The following is a 27,245-nucleotide window of genomic DNA, read 5'->3' as shown; positions in this document are numbered from 1 at the left end:
TGAAGTATCCAAACTTATGAAATAGCATACAACATGGGAAAATAGCAAATAGCATTGTAATGTTTTCACGTTTCAGCATTGTAGGATATGTAGGAATGTCAATCAATATTAATTGGCACGCAGCATAGTGCATCGTGCTTAGAGGGCTTTATATCACTCCATCTTAATAAGGCTCACTGTCGATCTTTTCATCAGTCACCCAATTGAGCTGTGACGTCACAAAAGAAACTTCATGTTCAGATCCTCAAAACACATCATGCTTTTCTGCTTCTCTGAGGAGGTGGTTCAACTATAGTTCCCAACATTTCAATTCAGAGTTCGCTGACAAGTAGAACCTGATGAGCTTGCAGTTTGTGCCTAAAACAATAAGGACCAAATCTTAGGAAAGTCAACTGGTATTATTCCATCAGATAAGAAGAGAGGAAGTCCTAAGATTATCAGATTGCTTAAATAGCTTGAGATATATTACCAAAAGCTAATAATAGTTTGCAGAATTATGATTGTTCGGGTGCCACTAAAATGATTTTTTCTTATTTATGTAAACAAAATTACTAAATCTTCAGGCAGTTCTATGTTTATATTCCAGAGGACATTCAATTGCCATTGGGGCTTGGGTTGTCATTTGAATCTATCAAATAGCCCAAAACTGATTTAAAAATTCTGATTCATCAATATTCACCCTACCGTACAACTTTTTGGTTCACTGTCATTTATTTTAAATAGAACAATTGCAATTCAGAACACATATTTACAACCCAAGTATAGTATGCCACACAGTCAAAAGTATGTAGCAAGGCGTTCTGGTTAGGGATATACAAAAGTCATATTTCAAATATTTACCATAAAACGTCAGACAAGTATCAACATGTATATAAAACATCTAGGACAACTCAACTCGTATAGATAAGAAAAACATAGCATTACCTCCAAGTCAGGACAAGAGGTTATTATAGTCATTGAAGGACCCAGTCATGAAGCCTTTGGAAGGGGTCGGCTGTTGACAAATCATGTACTTGCTCGGCACATACAAAGGGATAAGGCCGAAGCAAGCGGTAATTAGACACAAGATCAAGATGCATATCTCTTGAAGCCTTATTTTTTAATTTGAGCAATTTGTGTTGTTTGTCAATCCATGCACTGCTGGGATTTCCATCAAATAACTCAAGCCTCATGGACTCTAGCATTCTCGCATTCAAAACAAAGAACTTGGCAAAGTTAACATGTGATGTGTTGCCACGATAGTTTGTCAACACAATTTTCTTCAAACGAATTTCACAAGTCCCAAAAAAATTCCTATGTTTATGAGACCACAGATTTTTCTCTCCTGCCATTTTTGTCTGAAAAAGAAAAATTAATAGAGAATTGTCATCACAACCTAGCATTAGAACATCTATTTGATGCAATAGGAACAAAAGCATGCAGATGGACAAACAACACTATATAGTAAGTTTAGTCACCTTGATGTATATTTTCTCCAAGCAAGGAAAACATTTCAGAAACTCAATAACTGCGTCCAAACTAAGATGCTTTTGTGCTAATGCTAAGACCTTCACATTGTGCACCACTGTCATCAAGCTAACAAAATGTGCTCCCTGAGTAAGGCACAGATAACTATGGTTAGCATCATAGTCAAACATAGGAACCTCTCCTCATCTATTGGGAGAAAGGAACTTGGATCCATCATGAACATCAAAGTGAGAAGCATGGTGATACCTGAAAAAATATGGTGAAAAACTTGACACTAAAGTCATGATGAGTAGATATTGTCCCCAAAACATGCAACTTAGGTGCTGAGATCACTGAGATGGAGATTTTCTTGCCATCAAAGTTTTGAAAATGATGTAACCTCTCTAGACAAGGGGCATCCTCAATAATGAGTTGTGGAAACACAGAGTCTAAAAAACCAGGACGCACACCGATGCTTCTAAGGGTCGGCGACACAATTTGGACACGTGAGCAACCCATTTTGCCAATTAGTAGCAAGCTCTCCAAGACTGGGCAAGCATCAAGCAAGGACTGTAGAGAACTCTCTGAGATGTTGACATTGGAAAGGCTCAAGTTCTTGAGAAGTGGAAAGTGGAGCCTGTTGGCACTATTTCCACCCAAGAAACTACAACCACCGAAGCTTGCAACACGAAGGTTTGATGAGAAGCGGTGTACCGCTATAGGAAGTGGTGGTAGTGGTGCGATCCACCCACAATGGTGGTCATGTTGGAACTCAAGCTCTTGTAGTTTATCAAGGGTAGAGGACTGGAGCCACCTATCCAAGGTCAAGGCAGCGTTGTCCTTATAGTTTAGGTAGACCTCAGGGATGGACAAGCGGCGGATCGGGCCCTGATGTGTGGAGAGGATGCTTAAGATTACTCTGGTGGGGATATACCTGGGAATAGGGGATTGATCGAGGTTGAGGTTGAGGTCAAGGTTGATAGGGGCGGAACTCCAGATCTCACGCCAGCGAGAGGAGAGGATCTGCGTGCGGGCACCATCCTTGGTGGGAAGAAGGGATATGATGTCTTCAATGATGGAATCAGGGAGGCAACTGATGTAGTCGATGCGCTCTTCCTCTTCCTCAAGCTTTCTCCTCCTCGCGGATCTAAAGACGACCTCCATGGCGGAATGGTGTTGCGGCGGCTCATAGGATTGGGGATTTCCTAGTCGAATTAGAAATGGCACTTAGGTACAGCCCACAACATGAAGACAAATAAAACTCTAGCTAATTAATTTATTGCCAAAATTTACATGTGGCCACCCTTTATTTACCAAATTTATAAATGCCCTCAACTTGCCATATGAAAGGGAAAACACTCTTCATTTTGACATTTTCTGCTAATTTGCCATACCATCTTGGGCTCCATCATGTTTCTTTTGTGAAAAAGATAGTTTTGCCCAAACTTAGTTTTGTTTTGCTTATTTGTCCTCGCTTGAGTTGTTTCAACACCTAGAGCCCATTTATTAGCACTGCTCATTTCTCCTTCCCTCTCTATGTTTTGCAGGTGGCTCTAGCTTGTCATTCCTTTACTCCCATCAAGCCCCTATATACCCTGATGGTGGCTACAATGAGGTCTAAAGCCCACACACCCCTTGATTCTTGAATCACCTACTAGCTCACATCCACATGCCTGCCCTCCCCCATCAAGCGCATATGAAGGTGATGGATAGGAGCATCTTCTCCAATGCATCCATCCACATGTTCATATCATGTAGTAATGGCCAAAACATCCTTGGGCTTGGGTGAGCTTCAATCTCCAACCCTTCTCCTTACAAATTGCTCGTCAAGTCGACCTAATAGTATTAGCATAGATCCATGTCTTCACCTCATCATCATTGACCACCATGCTTGGATCTCCATGCTCGACACAAAGCTAAGGCGATAAAAGAGCTTATCATCATGCCACCCATGTTCAGGTGGAGTGCGAGCTCAAAGCCAACCACAATAGTGGGCATTAATGGCATATGATCCTATGATAATCCCAAGGGGTACTTGGGCTTTGCATGATGTCCCAATGTTAGGGCCGTCTCCAGAAATTTGGGGCTCCTATTCAAAATGCACAGTGGGTCTCTAACTTTTTTTAATGGGTCATAATTTGCAATACATGATTCCTAAATCTCAATTTACCAATACATAATTTTAGATGATCAAAATTCAACTCAATTAATCAAAATGGTGTTGACGGTTGTTAACAATCAAAATTATATGTCGACCAAGAAGAAGAAAGGGGATAAAAACTGAACATCATCATAGACTTAGGGTTTTTACTGATAATTTCTACGAGTTTTGGTGAATGTCTGTTTTTGCAGGGGGTTATTGAAATAATAACAAAAGGAGGTCCACATGTTAGATTTACATAGAGAGAAGACCTGAACGTCAACTCCAAAATACTCTAGAAGACTCAGGAAGCCACACCCCGCAAGCTAAGGCCCACCTGCCATAGGACAGGGGCAGGCACCTAGGGGGGACAGGGGCGGCCGCTCGAGTGATCTGGCCAATCAACTTCAACCTTGTGGATCCTGCCTACACCGCCTTTGAGGAGTAACCTTGAGCGTACGTTTAAGTTGGTTTGATCCGAGGGCTATGGTGCTTCCTAGGGGGCTATAAATACAACCCTGACCCCCCTGGAGGAGAGCTCAGGATTGACAGAGAAAAATAGAATTATATTTTTATTCTCATCTGAGCATTAGAGGGAGCCATTAGAGCTAGGTATTAGAGATAGATTAGTTACTCCTAATCTTTATCTTTTATATAGGATTAGATTAGATAGAGGAAGAGTCAGGCGCGTATGTTCGGAATTTCCGGATCTTCATCAAAGATTGATATTATATTTTATCTTTCTTTGACTTTATTCTAAATATCATTATGTTTCTATTTATTATGCTCCTAGTTTATTCTAGTTCTACACTTTGATATGGTTATGATTAATAATGAGTTTATGTATATGTTTCCAAAGCACTTAGCTCTCTTCGCGGGAGGGTTAGGTGATAGATGCCATATAAGCATGGTGCTTAGATGTAGTTTATCTACCATTACACCCTATTGACCGGGTTGCATGGTAGATCGCAGAAGTGACAATTCCGTTGAGTCTGTATTCCATCCCCCGTTGGTAGGACAGGTAGAACCAAAGTTGCGTAGGAAGTCTAGCTTTGTCTTGACTTTTTATAGCAATGTTCCTTATACATAAATGAAGAGTCTTTTGTGCTATATATGATAGTATAGTATTAGGATAGATGAATGACTTGATCAATTAGAACTACTTAGAATTTTCTATCTCTTGAACTCATTAGACATCTACCTACTATTAAGCTAAGTAGTCTATATCTAATCTCTAATTATTCCCTGGGCTTTTATACTTCATATCATTTATCTATCAGGGTTTACCCTCCTGCCAAGTATGTGACTATGCAACCCAATCACTTATAAGTAGTCATGTTTTGCAAGTTGATCTCATTGTTTAAGTCCTTAGTTCTTTCCCTTGAGCTAAATATAAATAATGATACCTGGAATACTTTCCGGTGAAGTGCTACAATGGTATTAATCTGTACGCTTGCGAATCTTATATTTATTTTATTAGTGGTAGTTTTTATACCACAATTCTAGCGCCATGCTAGGGAGGACAACTTAGCTTAAGTGGTGTTTGAAGTGTCAACAAGCATTTCTGGCGCCGTTGCCGGGGAAGGAATAAACCTTTTGAGAAAAAAATGTTTAAACAGATACTTAATAAATGAGTAGGTAGCTTGCTAGTCACCTCTACTTGGCAGGTTTACCCTTGTTTGTTTTTCTGTGTTTATATTTTTATACAAGGTATTAGCAAGATTGAAACTGATTCACTCAACTCTTTATCTGAATCGGATCAATCAAGAAGGAAGCTCATCCAGTACCTGAAGCTATGGCTGAAAAGACCTTGTTGGAGTTCTCTGCTCCAACAGTGGAGAACATCCACACTGGTCCAGTACTATGAACAAAAACTTGAGTTTGAGCTCAAGCCAAGCCTCATCAACATGGTGCAAGCTATCCAATAAAGTGGAAAGGCAAATGAAGATGCGAGTGCACATCTGCAGGACTTCATGGAGATTGGAAACACCATGGCCATAGAAAAAGTTAATCAAGATATCATACTACTTTGCCTCTTTCCATTCTCGCTAGTGGGAAGAGCGAATCAGTGGTTTTATGCCAACAAAGAAGACATCAACACATGGGTGAAGTGTTCCAAGGCCTTTCTAGCAAAATTCTTCCCAATAGGCAAGACAAATGACTTGAGAGAAAAGATTACCAACTTCCAACAGCATAAGAAAGAAAGCATTTCAGAAGCATGGGAGCGTTTGCAAGGATACATTCAAAATTGTCCTCATCATAGAATGGAAGAATGGTTACTCATACAAGGCTTTTATCATGGATTAAACCAGAAGATGCGTGAGCACCTAGATGACACTGCTAAAGGATCATTCTTATCACTTAGGAAAGCTAAGAAACTTATGGAGAAGATATCAGATAATCAAAGCTGGTCCCAAGACAAAGGTGAAGAAGCAACTAAAGAAGTAAATGCACTATCTACCAAGATGGATGATTTGCTCCATTGGTTAGACCAGAGGGCCAAGTACAAGGAAGACCAGAGGGCGATTGAAGCAATATATAAGCAAGATTCAAGCCCCGCCGTCAGGAAAGTTCCACATCAACCAAATTGGAGACAACATCAAAATGGCCAAGGTATGAATTCAGGTAATTTTACAAAGCAACCTTCTTTAAGAGAGTTAGTTATGCAGCAATCTAAAATTAATCTAGACAATTAAAGCTAGGCTTGCTATTAATGATAAAACCTTGGAGGATATAAATGTTAAATTGGATAGTTTCTCATCTGTCATTAATGACCAACTTGAGTATAATAAAAAGATAGAAGCAAAGATAGCACAATTGGCTATTGCGTTGTCTGTTGCCACTAACCCTAAGCAGGTAAAGAATATCACTACAAGGAGAGGAAGTTCCACCAAAGATCCTCCCTATCCAAAAGGTACCAAAAGATTAGTGGCAATACTGTCAACATTACCAACAATGGTAGAAAAAGAGAACAACATTCCTGAAGACATACTACCATAACCGGTCCAAGAACATGAGATGAGAAAAGATTTTCAAGACACCAACTATCTACCATTTTCTCATCGGAATAGAAGACCACAATAAATAGATGAGCAGTTTGGTAAGTTCGTAGAGGTAATTCAAAAATTATATATCAATATACCTCTACTGGATGCCATACAGGTCCCTACATATGCCAAGTACATCAGAGACATTCTTAACAAGAAGAAACCGATTCCATCTACTGAAGTAATCAAGCTCACAGAAGAGTGCAGTGCGGCCATCCTCAACAAGTTACTAGAAAAGAAAAAGGATCTAGGATGTCTGACCATCGAATGTGCAATTGGAGACCAACATTTTAACCATGCACTCTATGACCTTGGAGCAAGTTTCAGTGTGATGCACGCTGTTGTCTACTACAAGCTTAATCACACTACACTTGAGCCAACATCAATGTGTCTTCAGCTGGCCGATCAATCAGTTTGATATCCATTAGGCATTGCCGAAAATATTCCAGTCAAGATAAGAGAATTCTTCGTGCCAGTGGACTTTGTGGTGCTGGACATGCATCCAGACTCAAAAGTGTCACCCATTCTCAGGAGACCCTTTTTGAGCACCGCTAATGCACACATTGATGTCGGGAAACGATCTATCAAATTCACCATCAATGGACAAGAAGAGCAGTTCACATTCGAGTCAAAACAAGAGCTCAACTCTTCTGTGAAGATGGAAAATCAAGACAAGCCAGAAGAATCACCAGAGTCACTCACTCTGGGATCATCAGCAAAATAAATAATTTGGAAGGTCCAGTTCGTAGGACTCTAAACTTTGAACCCTCGCCGGAAGGTAACTCGGTATTTACCCACACTTACTTTTTCATTTCATATATTTTTAAGCATATTTACTTTACGACATTACATTATAAAATTTTGTGCCCAATACAAATAATTTTTCCGATGTGTAACAACCTATTAAAAATATTTATTATGGTGGCATAAAAAATAATTTAGTTCATATATTTATTTTTAACTTACTCTTATTTTTAAATTCCTGCATTATATGTATATGTATTATATTTCATACATGGTGGGCCCACCACCATGGGTCCCACATGTCATAGACTTCACCTAACATACATCACATCACATTACTTCATCCACTCACCTCCACTCATCTTTTCCACCGGCCAAACTCACCAACCATTCTTTCCCTTTGCTTAAGAATGAAGCAAAGATGACAGCCACAAAATTTGAGTGGGAGAGGGGCCTGCACATGGGCGGCTGCCCCACCCTCCTTGGGCACCCGTCCAGCCACCTTCTCCCCTATAAAAACCCTTCCTCCCTTCACTTACATACACCACACACAACCAGATTTCATAGACAAACACCTTGCTCTCGGCCTCCAATTGTCCAGAGAGAGTTTGGGAGAGAAGGAGAGCATAGAAAGAGTAGAGAATAGAGTGGAAACTAAAGAGAGTGAGCAATAGCTCAAGAGCTAGTGTTGAGAGGAGTAGTGCCACAAGACTTTATTAGTGGAAGTGTTGTCCAACTAGGTTTAAGAATTCTAAAATCAAGGGGAGGTTCTGTCAAAATTCAAATTAGAAACTAGAAATAATCTTGAAAAAATGACTAACCTCCAGATGGCTGACCACTAATCTCTCACTAATCCCTTGCACTAGTGTTGTCTTTGTTTGTAAGCAATTGTGAACAAGGTCACGGGACGGACCACAAGGAGCTCATCCCGGTACGCTTCATCATGGGTCGGCTCCGACATGAGCACCAATCCTCCCACTGTCCCTCAGCCAGCATTCTCTTCTGCTGCACCATAGAGGGTTCTCACGACAACTCATCTTGCCCTAAGAGATTTGAGAGAAAAGAGCATTTACAACAAACTGAAGAACAGGAGTTTCGTACACATGTCGGTCCTGGATGAAGTATTCCTGTGTGAAATAGATATGGCTACAGAAATCGATACTATCTTTCAGTTTGTTGGTTGGAGTTCTTTCACAACTATTAGTGAGTTAGGGTCCAAGCTTTTAACTATAGAATTTCTTTGCGACCTTCAACTCATCGAGACAGGAGTTTATTTTAGATTGTTTACCCAAGACTTTTGTCTAACTTGGAGAAATCTTAGTGATCTTTTAGGCTTTCCTGCAAATGCAAGTATAGACTTAAAAGAAGCCTTAAAATATTTTGACATGCAGAAATATTGGATTGAAATTTCTAAAGAGCCTTTCTTTCATGGCAATCGTACTCGGGATATAGAGCACCTTACACTTAGGTTCTTACATAAGTGGTTGGGTATGACTTTCTTCCCCTGGATGATGCTAGCAAAATCAGAGCCTTAGATTTACAATTGATTTATGCAGCAGTTAAGAAAATAAGAGTGTCACCTGTACATGCCTTAGTAGATCACTAGTTAAGCAGTCCTGACTATAAAGTAGGAGATGTAGCTATCTGTTCCATTGTTACTCGCTTGGCCTTTAAGCTTAAATTAGTTGATGGTGCCTCTTTAGATTTCATCGATACACATAGAAAAATTTATGGATATAAGCATTTTAATCATGCACACTTAGTAAAGAAAATAAAAGGAGACTTATATATGACAAATGGGGATGCCAAGCTCCGGTTACCTAACCTAGAGATGGCATTGTATTCTGTCCAAACTTTGCACATTGAGTTTCAGGCACGACTGATGAATAGGAGAGGAGCTCAGGGAGAAACTTCTGAGAGGGCACCTCAGAGGACAGCCTCTGAGAGCTTTGCTCGTCAATATGAGCCAGTCTAGCTTAGAGCTGACAACACTCAAGAAGCACTGGCGCACACTGGTTATGATGAATGGCAGGCACGCCAGCACCGCGCACTAAACCCTAGGATGTATCCTCCATACCATCCTGCCTACCATCCATATGGGTACTGTTGATATTTGGTAACGCAATCAGGAATTAAACCGCAAGCGCACGGATATCGGTGAGCACTTCACCCGGGATGTTATCTAGAGTATCGTATTTATATTTTTACCACTAGGAGAAAGCGTGCATCTGACTAACTAGGTCTATTACTACTAACCTTTAGGCTACAACCACTATGACTCGATGTGAGTGATGTATAGAGAAGACTTCAACTGTACCCTCGTTCTAACCTTGGTAAGGATGATCTACTGTTTTGTTGGAGAGGCTCACGGAATCTAGACACCACAGAGGATGTTCGACCCGCACCTATAAACCCTATCGATCCTGCTAACGGGATTATGGGCTACAAAGGTAACTCGGAAATGTCACATTCCTCTCTACTACCACGGTCCGGCTAGACAGGGGATATCTATGAGTATCCTAGCCCAAACACCACGTTTACGCTAGAGATGATTACTCTAAACTCTACGCGAAGAGATCAAAGTAAACTCATAAACCAAAGAACAATAAAACAAAGAACTTACTAGAATTTAGAAGTCGAAATACTGAAGAATCCTAGGAGCAAGCCTCGGGTGAGGAGACTTGATCCCGCAGGTACAACCTCGGAGTAGACACCAACAGGCCAGGCTTCCTCCGATCTACACCTCCACTCTATCTCTCCCAATCGAGTAGAACTAATTCTACTCTCACATTGGATGCTAAGCCCTATGAGGTTGGAACCCTAAGGAACCTCTCTCTCTGAATCCTCTCTAGAAAATATGCTAATGAATAATGGGGATTGATTTCTCCAGGGGCCAGGGGCCATGCTTATATAGCCCTCTCAAATGAATCTGGGTCGTCGGATCAAACCGACCTTGATTGAACGGTTCTCCTTGATCCTCAAAGGCGGTGGAGCATAATCCGCGAGACTCGTGCTGATTGGCCAGCATAGGAGGGCGGGTGCCCCGGGGGGCTGGGTGGGTGCCCTGCCTGTGGGCCCGTTCGGCCTCCCGCTTGTTCGTGTGGCTTCTGGAACCTTCTAGATCGAGGAAAAGTGGTGCACAAGTTAATATCTCTATGTAAACCCGACGTGTGGGTCTTTCTTCCATATTTCCTGATAACCCCTTGCAAAAATAGATAAACAGCAAAACTCGTGGAATTCTGTCAGATCAAACCCTAATTCTAGGTGTTGTTTGTATATTGGTCCTTTTCCTTATTTATTTCATGATTAAAATGGATACTTAAGAACCGTCAACAGGTACTACCAGCCACCACCATTCATCTCTACAGGGGAAGGTCCCTCAAGAGAAGCACCAAAGCATTCATTAAGTACCTATGGTGAGAGGACAGAAGAAGAGGAACAACAATAGGACTTTGAGCAAGGACGTAGATCTGATGCTTCTGGGTTTTTTCTATACCCAGCAACATTATAATGAACAAATGGCATTCTAAAACTACATCCACGCTTCGCTTGCTCACAATGAGCAGGCTTTGAATGATCAACGTCAGCGGAACCAAAACACCACTCAGACATTGACCACTATTCAAGAAGGGCAAGATCAAGTCAAATGACATCTTCGCATTCCTACAAATCCCGAAAGAAGACTAGCTTGGAGGAGGACCCCCCGTTATCAAGGTAAGTTTTCTTTCTCTTCATTTCAATTTATTTCCTTTCTGTTACTATATATACAAATTTTAAAAACCAAATAAATATTTGTTGTTTAATTTGTTTAAGTTTAAGTTTGCCTAAAAATGAAAACCAAATAAAAAGAGTGTGTAATATAAGTTTGCTTTATTTTTATGTTAAGTTTGCTATAAATAAAATATGTAGAGATGAAGAATACATAATGGAAATGATGAATAGTTGCTCTGCTATAATTCTTTTTAAGTGCCTAGTTTTAAATTTGAGTTCTCCTAAGGATTGGATAAACTATTAGACAACTGAATTTACTCTACTCTTTAAACCTATGGGAGCATATGCTTAAACTAAGTCTAGGTAGTTGATGATATAGTTTGAGCTGCTGTTTATTATGTTCCAAGTGCTACTAAATTTTAGAGATTTATTTTGTAAAAATTAAAATGCTTCATAATGTATTATAGAGAGTATAAAATTCCTACCACAGCCATATTTATTTAGAATAGGAAGCCTCCACATATATGTAGGGCTTTGTGTTTGCTCGAGCTGTGTTGACCCTTAGAAACTCATCATGTGACTAATCCTGGTATCACGCACACTCATGTTCACCCTTTGCTACTTCTACTCTGGAAGTACGCACCATTTACCTATTCAAAAATGTTCCGCTCTTACACTGAGAGTAAACACCAAAAATATTTTCCTTGCTTATTTGCTAGCCAATTACCTCAAGTTCAATGCTCCAAGTTTTTTCTTTTATTCCTCTACAAAATTTTTGTTACAAAAAGAATTGTTGGCTGTAGGAAAATTATTCGACAAAAGTTCTATGAAAGAAAGAAGAAAAAAGAAAGATTTATGAGCCCAAGTTTATCATCAAAATTTCAAGTTCAAAGTTAGAGGAATCATTTCAAATAAAGGAGCACTAGAATTATTTTTGCAGCATTTATCCTTCCATAAATATTCTCTAGTTTTGCATCCACATATATAAAACCACACATGCACAAACCGGTTGGTTATGTGGTGAGTTCATTTGGATCCATGGTTCGATCAGACCCAATGCATTAGTTATCTCCATACCTATGAGCTCCACATAAGCTTTCTTAGATATAGTGTGAGAGAGTGAAGGCTATATAAATGCCTCGTGCCACAAATACTACATATCTTGAGAGCAAGAGAGGATCCAAAAATACCACATAATAAGAGACTTGAAAGGGTTGTACTAAAGAACTCTGATTTTTATTTTGAAAATCTTATAAAAACTACAAGACAGAGGTGGAACAATAGAGCATGAGACATGTACAATGCTTGACTTAATTGTTCTGTCTTTCAACTGCTCAAGACCGAAGAACAGGTAAAAGCCCCATGGTTAAAAGAAACATGATTAAATTTGGAAGTTATGATAGTTCACTCTAGTCTGGGAATGAGTTCTTATTTAAAGCATATGTACTTGTAAAGCGTGAAAGCATTGTAGCAACTCCTAATCCATCCTTTGTAGCTATTTGCTCAGGGACGAGCAAAAGGTAAGCTTGGGGGAGTTTGTTGACGGTTGTTAACCATCAATTATATGTCAACCAATGAGAAGAAAGGGGATAAAACTGAACATCACCATAGACTTAGGGTTTTTACTAACAATTTTTACGAGTTTTGGTGAATGTTTGTTTCTGCAGGGGGTTATCAAAACAATAACAAAAGGAGGTCCACATGTCAGATTTACATAGAGAGAAGACCCAAACGTCAACTCCAGAATACTCTAGAAGACTCAGGAAGCCACGCCCTGCAAGCTGGGGCCCACCTGCCATAGGGCAGGGGCGGGCGCCAGGGGGACAGGGGCGGCCACCCGGGTGATCTGGCCAATCAGCTTCAACCTTGCGGATCCTGCTTCCACCGTCTTTGAGGAGTAATCTTGAGTGTACATTTAAGTCAGTTTGATCTGAGGGCTGTGGTGCTTCCTAGGGGGATATAAATACAACCCTGACCCTACCCTGGAGGAGAGCTCAAAATTGAGAGAGAAATACAGAATTATATTTTTATTCTCATCTGAGAATTAGAGGATGCCATTAGAGCCAGGGATTAGAGATAGATTAGCTACTCCTAATCTTCATCTGTTATATAGGATTAGATTAGATAGAGGCAAAGTCAGGCTCCTGTGCTCGGAATTTCCACATCTTCATCAAAGATTGGTATTATATTTTATCTTTCTTTGACTTTATTCTAAATATCATTATGTTTCTATTTATTATGTGAATAGTTTATCCTAGTTCTACATTTGATATGGTTATGATTGATAATGAGTTTATGTATATGTTTGCAAAGTACTTATAGCTCTCTTCGCGGGAGGGTTAGGTGATAGATGTCATGTAAGCATGGTGCTTAGATGTTGTTTATCTACAATTACACCCTATTGGCCAGGTACGTGGTAGATCACGGAAGTGACAGTTCTGTTGAGTCCATTGTATTCCATCCTCCATTGGTAGGACATGTAACCATATTTGCGTAGGATGTCCAGCTTTGTCTTGGCTTTTTATAGCCGTGTTCCTTATACATAAATGAAGAGTCTTTTGTGCTATATATGATAATGTAGCATTAGGATAGATGAATGACTTGATAAATTAGAGCTATTTAGGATTTTCTATCTCTTGAACTAATCAGACATCTACCTACTATTAAGATAAGTAGTCTATATCTAATCTCTAATTATTCCCTAGGATTTTATACTTTATATCATTTATCTATCATAGTTTACCTTCCTGTCAAGTATGTGACTATGCAACCCAATCACTCATAAGTAGTCATATTTTGCAAGTTGATCTCATTGTTTAAGTCCTTAGTTCTTTCCCTCAAGCTAAATATAAATAACGATACCTAGAATACTTCCCCATGAAGTGCTCCAATGGTATTTAATCTGTACGCTTGCAGATTCTATATTTATTTTATTAGTGGGCAGTTTATATACCACACTTCTGACACCATGCTAGGGATAACAACTTAGCTTAAGTGGTGTTAGAAGTGTCAACAAATGGGAATCATCTGAGCTCTTGCGTGGCATGTGTTGCTCTGAACTCTAGTCCGTGTTGTTCATGCTTCTCTAAGACAGTTGTGACTGTGATTATAAGAATAAGTAATAGATAAAATAAAACAAAAGCTTCTTACTAGTAGGAAGAGAAAACAGATAGCAGGCGCTGTGACTTACGTCCGCATTGTGGCAGGAATTGGCCAACAATAGGAGCACTTACCACTCAAGTCAGGGAACCAAGCAAGGCAACAGAGGAATAGGAATCGCTTCAAGCATAAAGAGGAGTCATTGCTAGTTCAACGGTTGTGCAGTCTGGCCTCTGTCGAATGCCGAGTTAGTGTTGATAACGACATGCAGATGACAAAAACAAGGGAATGTGTGATGTTGTTGCCGCCGGGCGACCAAGGTTTGACGTTTTGACTTCTGAATCGCTAGGTACTGGGTTGAGGGATGTGAAGTTGGGGGGGCAAACTTTTTGGGGGCCCGGTTCGATCACCCACCTCGCATGTGCCTATCGATAGCCCAACCCAATGTAGCCTAAATATCATGCCCATGCAACACCTCTATGCTAGGGGAGCTCAAGAACACATCCTTAATGTTGATTCATGTCTTGTTATAGATGTAGCTGAAGTAGGGGTAGACATTGTTGAGAAGTAATGTGATGGTGCCTTTCAAGTTCTACATGATGGGTGCCTTCTAGTCTTGTGAGGGAATGGAGTAATGTTGCTAGTCTACATCATGGTGGACACCAATATGCTACTAAGACAATCTTTGCTAAGTTCGTTTTGATGTTCTACATGGTTGGCAAGATTTTGTTGGTGTCCCTCAACCACCTTGTTGCCGAAGATGATATAGAAAAAGGAGATTCCCTAGAAGTCTTGGATGTTGTTCTAGACATAGGAGGCCATGGTTCTAGGGTCAGAGGTGATGGAGCCTAGGTAACTCTACCTACTACGTATTGAAGCAAGGGAAATGTTGTGCGAACCATGGATGAGGAGATGGGAGATGATGGTTGACAAAGGCTACAGGCAAAATTAGGGGTGGGCAAAATTAATCGAGAACCGAAAATCCCAACCAGAACTGGAGGTGATATTGAAAGAAACAAAACAAAAAAATTATGTTACCTAGTCGGTTGCCATTTCTCAGGAACCAAAATTTGCTAGGTTAACTGAAATAATTGCATGCCTTGCAGCACTAGAGAAGAAACTCTCACATTCACCTCCCAAGGGCAAGCCATCCCTGCTACATCACACTAACCAGCTACCACAGACCCATGTGAACCAGTTATGCCAGTCACATCCTTCAACAATTTATCATCTGTTAGTACATGTAAAATATATGTATAATTTAGTTACACTACAACTTGAATTGTATTTAAGGGATAAGATAGAATTAAGTTAAACTGTGTATTCGAGGGGGCTATAAATATGAGGTAACCCCTATTGTAACAACAAGATAGCTTGGCGGCATTTGTGTGGTGGCAAAGTTGTGGTAGCTCTATCCTAGATGCTGATGTAGCTATTGTTTTATGAGTGCCATGGTGGCATTGATTGGCGACAAAGCCGTGGTAGCTCCTAGATGCTGATGTAGCTGATGTTTTATGGGGAGGAGTGCTAGTAGTCATGAAGCCTAGAGCTCACTTGCATATTTTCTTCTATGCCGATGTAGCTGATGTTTTATGGGGAGGAGCACTAGCAGTTGTGAAGCCCATAGCTCACACACATATATTTTTGTATGATGTTATTGTTGATGGTCCTTAACTATCAATCTTGACCATCAACATTACATTAATATGGGAGCAAATAACAATATCAGTAGTCATTTATGTTTATAATTGACCTAGTTCCACTTGTACATGGAGACCTATCAAATAATCAAGAATTAAGAGCAATTAGAGCCAGGTGGGCCACCAGGGCCCACTTGGGAGTGGCACCCGCCCTGGCATTTCCTCTACCACGTCACCTACCCATGGGAGAGTCTATGAAACACACCTCCAAGCCTTATGCACCCTTGATTCCATGTCAGTGCAAGATCAAAGGCCACAAATCAACATCACATGGATTACTGACTTGTCACGGCATAACTTGGTGTGCAAATGGACCAAGTGGCGTCGTACCCACAATCTAATACAATCGAGAGCCCCCACACCAAAGGTGCAAGGCCCACTCAATAGTGGGGGCGACAACCCCCAATCCACAGCGACCGCCATTGTTTTTTCACCACACTGACTCATTCTTACACACATGAAAGGTGTGACCATTTGGAGCATCGTGGCACGTTGATTTCTGGCAGTAGCTATGGTAGCTAATCTAAGGGCTAGGAGGAGATGTCACATGGATTGATGACATGGCAAAGGAGTAGCCCTACTCCACCTTAGGCTATAAATAGGCCCCCTCCCCTCACTTGTAACATACACCAACACACTAAGAGAAGTTCTCTCTCTACTCTTCAATATGTAGCTCTATAGTAGCTGGAGAAGTCTTTTAGGAGTCTGGTATAGCTTTGTACCTCTCTCGTAATACTTTCCTTATTTCAATAAATATTACTTTCTGTACAAGTTTTACTTCGAGTCTTTTACCTCCAGTACTAGTCTTATTCTCTAGTTATGCTCTGTGTTGCACATATTACCTTTATTAGAAGTAGGCTCTCATGGCATGGGTTCTGTGTCACTAGTTTGTGCTCTAGTCTTAACGTGAGACTACGAGTAGTATCACATAGTGTAAGCAGGGTGCATACACTATGGGGGTAGCTTGATTGTGGCTAGCTAACCCTCCAGATAGTTATGGTAGTAGCAGGTGGTGACAGTCCTGTTTGCCTATGTATTGTACCACATTGGGGCTAGTTATTAAATCATAGGGCTCATTGTGTGTGTCTGGTTTAATCAGGAGCACATACACCTTGAAGTGTTATGCAACTTACCTCTTAATCTTGGTTGTATCATCAAAGTATGTTGCTAGAGTAGAACTTGAGGATTAGTGTGTTATCTTTCATAGCCTCATCTCATTTACTCATTACACTTCCACTTTACCTTTTCATGTGTGGATCTTCTATGTGCCACCCTCACTTCATTATATAAGCACTTACCCCCACTTTAGTCTAGTCACTAAGGCTAGATAATGAGCCAGCTTAACTCAGTTTGGCTCGTTATCTTAACAAGCTAGAAAGTGAGATCGACCGCAAAATATGATATTTGCATTTATATAAGACTAAGTATTCATATGGGCTAACAATATAATTATAATAATATATTATAGTATTGTATTATACATCCTGGTACATACTCTATATCATGCATAATGCATCCATGATTATCCATATATCTATTAAAAATAAAATGATAAAGTCGTAACAATCCTAAGTTTATAGAGTCTAAACCAGTCATCAAGCAATTGTAAAGTGTAAGATGTGAAGTAATACCAAAATAACATAAGTTATGCTAACTTTTCTTCCGGAAGCGTGGCTCATTTGGCTCATGAGTTGGCCCATTATAGCTAACTAGCTAAGCCAGCCACAAGCCGAGCGAGCTAACGAGCTTCAAGATTTTTGTCCAACCTTAACTATCACTATCTTTAGCCTTGCTTTTCTATGGATAAATATGATACCATGGAATGCTCCTGGGCGAAGTGCTATGACGATATTCTGTGCACTTGCAGAATTATCTACTTAAGCATAAGAAATATCAAGCAATTATGACGTTGTTGCCGGGGATAGAGTTTATCTCTATCTTTGGTGATGATGCTAAGAAATGTCAACAAGCATTTCTGGCGCCATTATCAGGAATGGAGTTTATCTCTATCATTGGTGATGACGCTAAGAAACGTCAACAGTTATGCTTCCACATTCTTTGATTACTGGACCTATTTAGATGTGGATCTAACTGTCATCATCAAATGAACATAGAGTACGACGGCAGGAAAGATGAGGGAATATTTTAATCTCATTCCTAGCCTTCGCTCCCACAGGGAGCCAAACCCGGGATGTGAGAAGTGCTACTAGAGACACCTAACTAACTCAGCTGGACACCCATTTGTCATATCCTATCAGCAGAAACTCTGTACCTAAAAAAATCAGAACAACTTATACTTTAGAATGAAAAGAGTAGCTAGTTTTAAAAAAACATCACCAAGAGAAGAATGTGAGTATATCACCTAATCGTCCACCATTTCGTCTTTAATAGTTCTTTCCATATTTGTCATTTCAAAACAATATCTAGTAACCTTGATGTATATTAATATCACCAAAACCCTATTCGTTGGGTATAAGCTTTATGGTTGAGAGTTTGTTGATTGCTTTAGATGAGCCTAAGACTTCTAGAGGACATTTTGTAAAATATTCAACTAGATGTCATGGTTGATGGTTTTGAGCTAAATAGTGCAAAAGCTACTTTTGTTTGTAGTGGGGTCCGAAAATCTACATTTGTAAAAGCTATGGCTTTTTACAATCACGTTTGTGGTTGATAGCATATGGATTAGATTTGGAAATGTCATGCCCATATATATATATATATATATATATATAGGTAATATATTTGTTTCGTTAATTGGTTTAAAGTGATTGTTGTTGATGTTTTAAGATAACAGATTTAAAGTGATTGTTATTGATATTTTAAAGTGATTGTTATTGATATTTTAAAATAATTGGCACAACATGTAGTATATGTGCACATATATCTAGTATCATTTGAAAATCTATTTACTGTAGTAGTTTTCCAATAGGTAAAGGATTGTCATTAGGAGGTGCTGAGGTACTTGGTTAATATGACATCATGTTCCTCTCGATCATTTTCTTAAATTACTTTTATTTCTTGGCCTCATCTATTCTGCACATTGCACGGCCGAACTTGATTGCACACAGTGACTATGTTATAAAAAAACTATAGGTGCACAATGCAGAAAATCATAATCCTATCGAGTCCCTACTATTCATCTGTCGAATGAGAAGTTGCTTTAACTCATCTTTCTCGAACGAGACCCTAGTTACACAGAAAATTCAGGCGCATTATGCAGCAACACATACAACAGGAGATCATCATGGGAGTATACAACTACATTACACAACTGAAACAACATGTTCCAAGACAATGCGATGGCACAAACGTTCTGAAACTGAAATCCATAATTCAGACGGAGGCCCAGAGGAAAGCCGCAAGGTCTGTCAGTTAAAAAGCTTTGGCGTTAGCAGATGCAAAGCCTTATCAATATGTACCATGGAGATATCAAGTTCAGAATCAGGGATTCGTACTTACAGAGGAAGTAGAGAAGGCGATACACGTCAACAAAGTGACCCACAGATGAAACCGATGGCCGTGACAAAGCAGTATGCTATCAACATGTCAACATTCAACAGAAAAAACACTTATTTACGCCAGAAGAGTGATGGTAGGTCATTGTGGTTGACATCAGGCCGTCTCTGGCCGCTCAGCAATTAACAGAGACTCAAGCTCTTCTCTCCTCTTCTCTAGCTCCTGAAATAACATGGTTCAGGAAATGTGAAATGATCAAGAATGTTTAGCGACAGAGTACAGGACACCATTTGTACTTGTACCATATAAGATGTAGTATCTGGCTATCTGCATACATACTAAGAAGAGCAGGTTTGGAAACACACTATTCAAGAGATAATTATCTAGCTAACAAACATAAAACAATGGTATGTATCCCCCTCTGTTTTCTTTTTCTTTTGCAGGTATGTGTACCAAATTTTAGAAAGGGATGTAATTCTCTTGTGAGCAGATGCTCTGCTATAACTTGGTATCTTAACTCAACATTATTGCGTTAAAAATAACTGTTAACAAACATTATTCTACTTTTAAAAGTGTGAGGTTTCTATATTTCTAGTACACTGCACTTAGTTTTCAGCTAACAGAATGTCCTGAACAATAAACAGGAATCCAAGAAGTTTTGAGTGAAATGTATCTCAAATGCAAGGATGATTGAGCTAAGCCACACTGCTTAAATTCAGGCATGAGCTACAGAAATGATGTATTGAAAACTGGAGAATGCCAGGGGTCAGGAAACAGACAAGCCACACCTCAGCTATCACTACTAGAGTAGGAACCAATAAGTACTAACCTCCAGATCCTTGACAGCTTGCTCCTGTGATGTTGCTTTATGCTGCCTAGAACGTTTTAACACACCAAGGCACAGTATACCCTACATGTTGAAAGCTTTTTAGCGCGCACACAAAAGATGGATGATACAGTATATATATAATGGTAATGTTGATCATTCGTTCCACTACAATCACAAGGTCATATAATCATACTTTTCTTTCTGAAAAGGGGAAAAAAGAGCACAAGATCACACTTTGCTATATATGACAGGCATGCCAGGTCATGGACTGTTGCCATAACCATGCTAATATTATATTTGTAGAGAAATTCCAGTCCATACTTGAAGGTTTTTTTTTGTTGGCGAAAACATACTTGAAGCATTCAACTGGTTCAATAAGCTATGATGAAGTGAATCAAATAAGATAGGGTATTTACTAGGCTAAGTTTCCCTGACAGAAGATGTCTGAAAACTGTAAGGAAACTAACAGTGTACTACCTGCGAGATTTGATATCTAACAGTGTCACATTTAAACTATCAGAAATAATAGAAAGCAGGTATGCTGACATAGATGAAGCATGAATTCCCAAAACTCTGCAAGCTTACTGCGATTATGTAGACAGCTCCACACGCAAGAAGCATGTAGGTAGCAATCTCCTGGAGCAAAATCAGTTCGTTCCTCTCAACATTTGGGTACGCCTTGGTCATGATAGCAACACTGCCAATTAAGAAGCAAAGTACTTGAAAAGGAACTCAACAGAGGAATAAACAAGATATTCCAGCTTGTGGAAGGATTTTATATATATATATATATATATATATATATATATATATATATATATATATATATATATATATATATATATAGTTATATAGTTATATATATAGTTATAGTTAATAGGATTCCCCCCTATACTACGTTCGTTGCACTGCTGCTTGCATTCGAGAAACTTAAAATTAAATACCAGTGGGATAGAAAATGCTTTGCTATGGATACAATGTTTGGACTTTGAATTTTAAAAACTTTTCATGGCTGTATGTATTCTAATATACAAGCACAGATTGAGCCCTGAATTTTATTCTGGGAAAGCAGAGGGATCTATGGCCAACCAAATTAAAAGACAAAAATATATATATACTCACAAGATCTGTAGCATTCCCCTTGCCGGCAAGTACTCAAATATCTGGTGGCACAAGTAGTAACAGGACCATCAGTAAGCCAAGCCAGCAAAAAAAAAAAAAAAAAAAAAAAAAAAAAAAAAAAAAAAAACTTATCGAAAAAACCCAACGGAAGCAAAATGACGAACAGAGAGAGAGCAAACCTTCCAGAGCCTGATGATGGGTGCCCACTCGGTCTCGAGCACGGCGACGAAGACGGAGAACACCACCGCGTAGCACCGGAACACGCCGCCGATGATCTGAGGAGCGGATCGGAATTCGGAAACGGAAAGGAAACCCACCAATAGTCAGTCAGCCGGCCGGCGGTGAAGAGATCAAGGAGGAGGGGAGGGGGTGGAGGAAGTTTGGCGTCACAGGCTCGACCGGCGGTCGCCGACTCGCAGCAATATAATGGGAAACTGGAAGCGTCGGGATTACGTACGTCGGCGCCGCCGCGGAAGGAGTAGACCGCGGAGAGGACGTTGGCGGCGACGCAGAGCAGCGCGACGGCGGCCGTGACGACGCCGAAGCAGCGGCAGACGACGAGGAGCGGGTCCCCGCCGGCGCGCCTCTGGGTCTGGGGCCGCAGCGGCCCGGCGGCAGGCCCGGAGCCCGACGCCTCGGCGCCGCCGTTCGCCATCGCCTGCCTGGTGGGCGAATGGAATGGAATCGAATCAAGAACGAACGAGGTGGGATGCGGCGGAGGACTGCGCTCCCTGGAAGCCGGAGAATTTCGGTTCATCCCTTTTTATACTCTAGTACAGTCTAGAAGGAAGGAAGAAGAGCAGCAGAGTGGAGTATGCGGGGAGTGCTGCGTCGGCGCTGTGGGGCCCAGCCCAGCGAGAGGTGTAGGTGGAGGGAGGACATGGGCACGTGAGCTGGAGTGGAGAGCCAACGGGAGGCCACCTCGTGGTGCCCAATACTGGGCTATATATAGAAAATAGAGTTTAGACAGAGGAAGCTTCATGGTTTCCAAATGAGGACAGCACAGCACTTCAAGCTGGACACGTAGTTGGACACATAGTACTGGTTTTCTTCGAATAAGCCCTTATTTGGGTCCTTATAAAAAAAAGCCCTTATTTAGGTCTTGTTTACCCCAAAATCTAAATTTTGTCTAAGATTTTCCATCAACATCGAATTTTACGGCACATACATAGAGTAGAAAATATAGTTAAAAATAATTAATTACACAGTTTGCCAATTTACAAAACTAATCTTTTAAGCTTAGTTAGTCCATGATTGGATAATAATTGTCAAAATACAAACGAAAATGGTACAGTGTCAAAATCCAAAAAAAAATCTAAACTAGACCATAGTCACACTCAAAATTCAAAAACTTTTTAAGATTTCCTATTACATCAAATCTTGTAGCATATACATAGAACATTAGATATAGATAGAAAATAAATAATTATATAGTTTATCTGTAATTCGCGATACAAATTTTTTAAGTCTATTTAGTCTATAATTCGGCAATAATTATTCAATATACAAACGAAAGTATTACAGTACAAAAAAATTTCAACTAAGAAACTAAAAGGCCTAAGTAAATTCCGACCAGGAAAGATTGCTACAGTGATCTCAAAAAGATGCAAACAGTGTAAAATTGGCTGAAAACGTAATGCCCTCTCGGGTCACGGCTCCATGTTTATATAGCCTAAAAAAGCCTCAGGCGTAGCACTTACAAACTCTGGGAATCTTGTACAATAAGTTGAAGCATATCTAATCTATCTAGGATTATAACATATGGTTACAACAAACTATGGAGCTGTACCTATCTAGGAGAGTAATAGCTATTGTACACGTACATAAGATATATCCTAGCCAAATATTCTAACACCCCTCGTCAATCACAATGTGTCCGTCAAGTTGAGATTGTTCCTGAATGACACCATCTGTCTCTTAGGAAGTGCCTTTGTGAACCCATCCGCAATTTGGTCGGCTGTACCAATAAACCTGATGTCAAGCCGCTTTCACTACAAGAAATCGGGGTTTGTATGACCAAGGAAAATTGTCATGGTAAGTGCACATTTGGTCATAAAAAGCACGGTATGACGAAAACCCACGCGTCACGCGAGTCGTCATATAACGACCGTCACATAATGTACCTCGTCACGATTTTACGAAACATCGTCACATAATGTGGGGACCTTTTATGACAGGCTACTTTCGGCGTCACATATTATTATATTTAATGACGTGTGTTTCTGTCACGTATGGGTTAGTCAACGCGTCACATAATAAATTAATCGTCAGAAATGGTTCGATGGTAGCACGACTTAGAGGATGTTTTGTGACACCGTGGCACTGTCATTTATAGTTTTGATTATTCTGTGACATTGTCTTTTTGTCTTATTTCGTTTGATAGGTAGACCAATTTTAAGACGGCTATATGCCGTCACAAGTAGGCTTCTAATTGTAGACGACACTTACATGCATATTCAGTGACAACACACTGATCTCTCATCATACATCACAATAGCTTGATTCATATATATATATATATATATATATATATATATATATATATATATATATATATATATATATATAATCAGCTGAATCACTCATAGTAATAGATCAGAAAGGCATAATTCACATATAACTCACAATACACTGAAGTCCTCATCCACAGAGTTCACACATCATGCATACACATAAGGTCCAGGCTCCAACAACATAGTTGGAGCACACTTGTTCCAACACACATAACTTCCAGGCTCCAACAACATACTTGGAGCACAATTGTTCCAACACACAAGCAGATCATAGAACAGACAACAGAGTAACATAGACAGAAAGTCTCATCCTTAGTACTGGTTCATACCTACCTCATCTTTTCTGAAGATTTAGGACAGCTCGCAGCAGTTCATTAGTCTCTTCAAACTTGGTATTCGTCACCTTCACTTCCTCTTGGGTCTGGCGCAACAAACTCTGGTTTTCTTGAAGTGCAGCCTGTTGAGCTTCAAGCTGTGCTTGCAACTCATCCTGCTTCCTAGCAGCTTCCTCTCTTTCAGCTTGGAGTGTTGCCTCAAACCTAGCTTGCATGAGTGCTTGTGCTGATGTTGATTTGGCATTCTTTGACTGCCGTGGGATACCAATGTTAGGAAGAAAGGTTGATGAACGGCTTATCTGGCTGAGACTTTCAGCAACAATCTTGGTGGGAGACTTTTCTGCTTCTCCTTCTTCTGGTTCTGTTGCCTTTTCTGCCAGCATTTGTTCCTACATTAAAGTAATGCACTTATTAACAAGCCCATACATCAGTCATACATTGGTGTATGCAAAGCTCCTTTATAACTTACATAAATTTCATTGGCAAGAGGAGTACGGCCATTTTTGGGACTAGTCATACATTCACCAAAGAAATCAACAGCATCTGGTTCCATGTTGTTGTACTTCGGCCTCTGCAGCATGTAAAAAAGTGGGATTGCAATGCAATCCCTGAAGGTTAAGAGAGGGATGGACAATGATTGAGTAGAGGTATTTGCCATAAATTATTGGTACATGTCTAGACCAAGATGCTAATTATTATACTTAAATCACAAGACACAGTTATAGGTTGTACTGAACTTTATATATTCAAAGAAATCAGTTAGATGTTCTAACTAAACAGAAACAAATCACATGGTGACAATTCTAAGAAATCAGTTAGCATGTGCTAACTTGACAGAAACCAATCACATGGTCAAATACATAAATCAGTTAGATGTTCTAACTAAACAGAAACAAATCACATGGTGACAATTCTAAGAAATCAGTTAGCATGTGCTAACTTGACAGAAACCAATCACATGGTCAAATACATAAATACAACTTTGTACAGAACAGGGAAGCACATATCTACTTATAGTTTGCATTGCATAGTAAGAAAAGGATGTAGCCAAACATCAGGCAAACCATTATCATTTTACATTATACCATATAAGTGTTGTACACTGAAATCAATAATGTCCTTACCAGGCTGTAGCGATGGGCAACATAGGACCTAGATCCAGTCCTTTGGTGAAGCTGCACTTGGGCACTGTTCACTCTATTCTTAGCACTTTTCTCCTGAACCACAAATGCAATAGTTAGTTTTAATTGGCATGGAGAGTCTGCATTACATAATAAAAAAGCAGATGATGCAGGGCATGGACCTGACTCTTTGGTTCACACCAGTAATCTACCAGGTGGATCCATTCCTCTTCTTTCATTTTTGGTGGAGGTCCTTTGGCCAAAATTTGTTCTCTTGTCATTGACTCGTCGAAGTACTTCCTTTTGAGGTGCTACCTCGTCTTCCTTATTCCCCTCTTGATGATATCAGTGCATGCCGCTTTGCTTGGTCCCTCATTTTTAACATCCACATCCAATCTTGACTGCAGCCATAGAAATAATTTATTATACACACAGTTTGCATGGCAGTATAGTAATGCAAGATAGTATTGCAGTGGATAAATAGCTGTCTAACCGCCACTTTCTCAAGCACTTTTGTCACTTCTGCCTGTCCCGCCTCATCTTCATAAAGCTTCCAAGATGGATAGATCGGCATGTTGTCTCGAAGGGCAACACCAGTTTCTGATGCCAACTTCGCTCCTTGTAGTGGAACATCAGGTCTTTTCTTCCCTTCAGCCACTTGGATAGTCAGCTTCCTTCCTCTACTTATCATCTTCTCTAAGCCATGACCCATGGTTTTCTTGCGGACTTCCCTTCGGCGTGCTACATTGGTTAATAATAAGCAAGTTGTGTTATTATATATGTAACAAATGTATTTAGTTATTGCACAAAACTAATGCTTGGAAACTTGTATTCATTACCTGGAACACTAGCATCAACTTGTTCTGGATCATCAGTTTGAACCTCAAAGTCAGCAGCATCAAGTTGAGGATCAAGTTGCTCAGCTGACTCATTGATGTCGTTGCTTTGCCTAGAGCTCAGTCCACCTGGTGATGTGTCTGTAGCACCAACTTGGTTAACACTAGTTGTGGGAGTAGGCTGCTGAGATAGGGTACCAGTGGGTCTAGGACTAGGAGTAGCACGCATAGACATGGCTGCACTGGTCCTTGTGATTCTAGGAGGACTAGGATTTGGGTTTGCACCACACGTAGACATGGCTGCAGTTTTCCTGGTGTATCTCGTAGGACTAGGCATTGTAGGACTAGGCACTGTGTTTGGAATAGGGGTAGACATGGATGGATTTTTGTTTATTGTTGGAGTAGTAGGTACTGTGTTGGTAGTTTGTGTGGTCTGGCTACTGGTTTTACTGACAGAAACTTGCATTTGGACAGAGGTTGAAATGGTTTTAGGGTTGGCTTTTGAAATGGCCTTAGGAGGTAAGGGTAGTCTCTCTCTAGGTGGTGGACGTCCTCCAGGCGAAGGCATGGCTGCACTTTGCCTAGTGAACCTTGTTAGCGTGCGAGGAAGCTGTAGGTTGGCAGCAACCATTGTTGGCCCCTTTTGCTTCTTCTGAGATTTAGTTCCTGGAACCATTGGTCTTATCTGCCAACAAAAAATGAATCATATTAAGTCAAGTATATGTAGCAAAAGGCGTCAATGAAGTACATGTTAAAATTAGATAATCCAGAAACTTGTTAGTTGGCCTAGTACTGCCTCTCACCTCAGTATTGACCTCATTTATGAGGTCATTAGCACTTTCATTGTCACTGTCAGATTGGTTATCAATATCAGAGGAAGGATCATAATCAGTGTCAGAATCTCGTTTGTCGGACTCTACTGTCTTCTTTTTGCCCTTTTCCTTATTTGGAATAGCATTGCTAACTTCCTTTTTTTTTAGTAGAATACCCAAAGAGTTAAAAACATCTTGAATTTCCATTATGTTCTCATCCCTTTTGAGCTCATACTCGGTTTTTCTCATTGCTTCAAGAATTAATGAAGAAACGCAGAAATAGTAGAAACTGGATTCAGTTTCTGTAACGGAGATAAAGGAAAACTATCAAATC

General features: G+C 40.1%; 2 protein-coding genes across 2 annotated transcripts; both read right to left on the bottom strand.

Annotated features, from left to right (window-relative positions):
- Nucleotides 1-2,643, bottom strand: LOC8054444 (putative F-box/FBD/LRR-repeat protein At5g22610). Its single transcript, XM_002459604.2, has 4 exons — nt 1,714-2,643; nt 1,458-1,592; nt 925-1,337; nt 1-357 (listed from the first exon to the last, which is right to left on the bottom strand). The coding sequence occupies exons 1-3, from the start codon at nt 2,608-2,610 to the stop codon at nt 954-956; spliced, it is 1,416 nt and encodes a 471-aa protein (XP_002459649.1). The 5' UTR covers nt 2,611-2,643; the 3' UTR covers nt 1-357; nt 925-953.
- Nucleotides 18,942-22,185, bottom strand: LOC8054443. Its single transcript, XM_002459603.2, has 7 exons — nt 21,752-22,185; nt 21,474-21,569; nt 21,295-21,335; nt 20,758-20,869; nt 20,173-20,253; nt 19,347-19,565; nt 18,942-19,252 (listed from the first exon to the last, which is right to left on the bottom strand). The coding sequence occupies exons 1-6, from the start codon at nt 22,049-22,051 to the stop codon at nt 19,500-19,502; spliced, it is 696 nt and encodes a 231-aa protein (XP_002459648.2). The 5' UTR covers nt 22,052-22,185; the 3' UTR covers nt 18,942-19,252; nt 19,347-19,499.

Source organism: Sorghum bicolor, chromosome 2 (genome assembly GCF_000003195.3).
Source record: "Sorghum bicolor cultivar BTx623 chromosome 2, Sorghum_bicolor_NCBIv3, whole genome shotgun sequence".
Classification (NCBI taxonomy): Eukaryota; Viridiplantae; Streptophyta; class Magnoliopsida; order Poales; family Poaceae; genus Sorghum; species Sorghum bicolor.
This window is presented reverse-complemented; position numbering and strand designations above follow the sequence as displayed.

Bases quoted from the DNA above. Each gene is read 5' to 3' on its own strand.
- LOC8054444 (XM_002459604.2), bottom strand. From the start codon at position 2,610: ATGGAGGTCGTCTTTAGATCCGCGAGGAGGAGAAAGCTTGAGGAAGAG. The intron at 1,593-1,713 runs GTATCACCATGC...TGCCTTACTCAG, and splicing joins TTTTCACCATATTTTTTCAG to GGAGCACATTTTGTTAGCTT. The intron at 1,338-1,457 runs GTGACTAAACTT...TTTCTTTTTCAG, and splicing joins TGGAGAAAATATACATCAAG to ACAAAAATGGCAGGAGAGAA.
- LOC8054443 (XM_002459603.2), bottom strand. From the start codon at position 22,051: ATGAACCGAAATTCTCCGGCTTCCAGGGAGCGCAGTCCTCCGCCGCAT. The intron at 21,570-21,751 runs GTACGTAATCCC...TCCGCTCCTCAG, and splicing joins CCTTCCGCGGCGGCGCCGAC to ATCATCGGCGGCGTGTTCCG. The intron at 20,254-20,757 runs GTAAGCTTGCAG...TTCAACATGTAG, and splicing joins GAGCTGTCTACATAATCGCA to GGTATACTGTGCCTTGGTGT.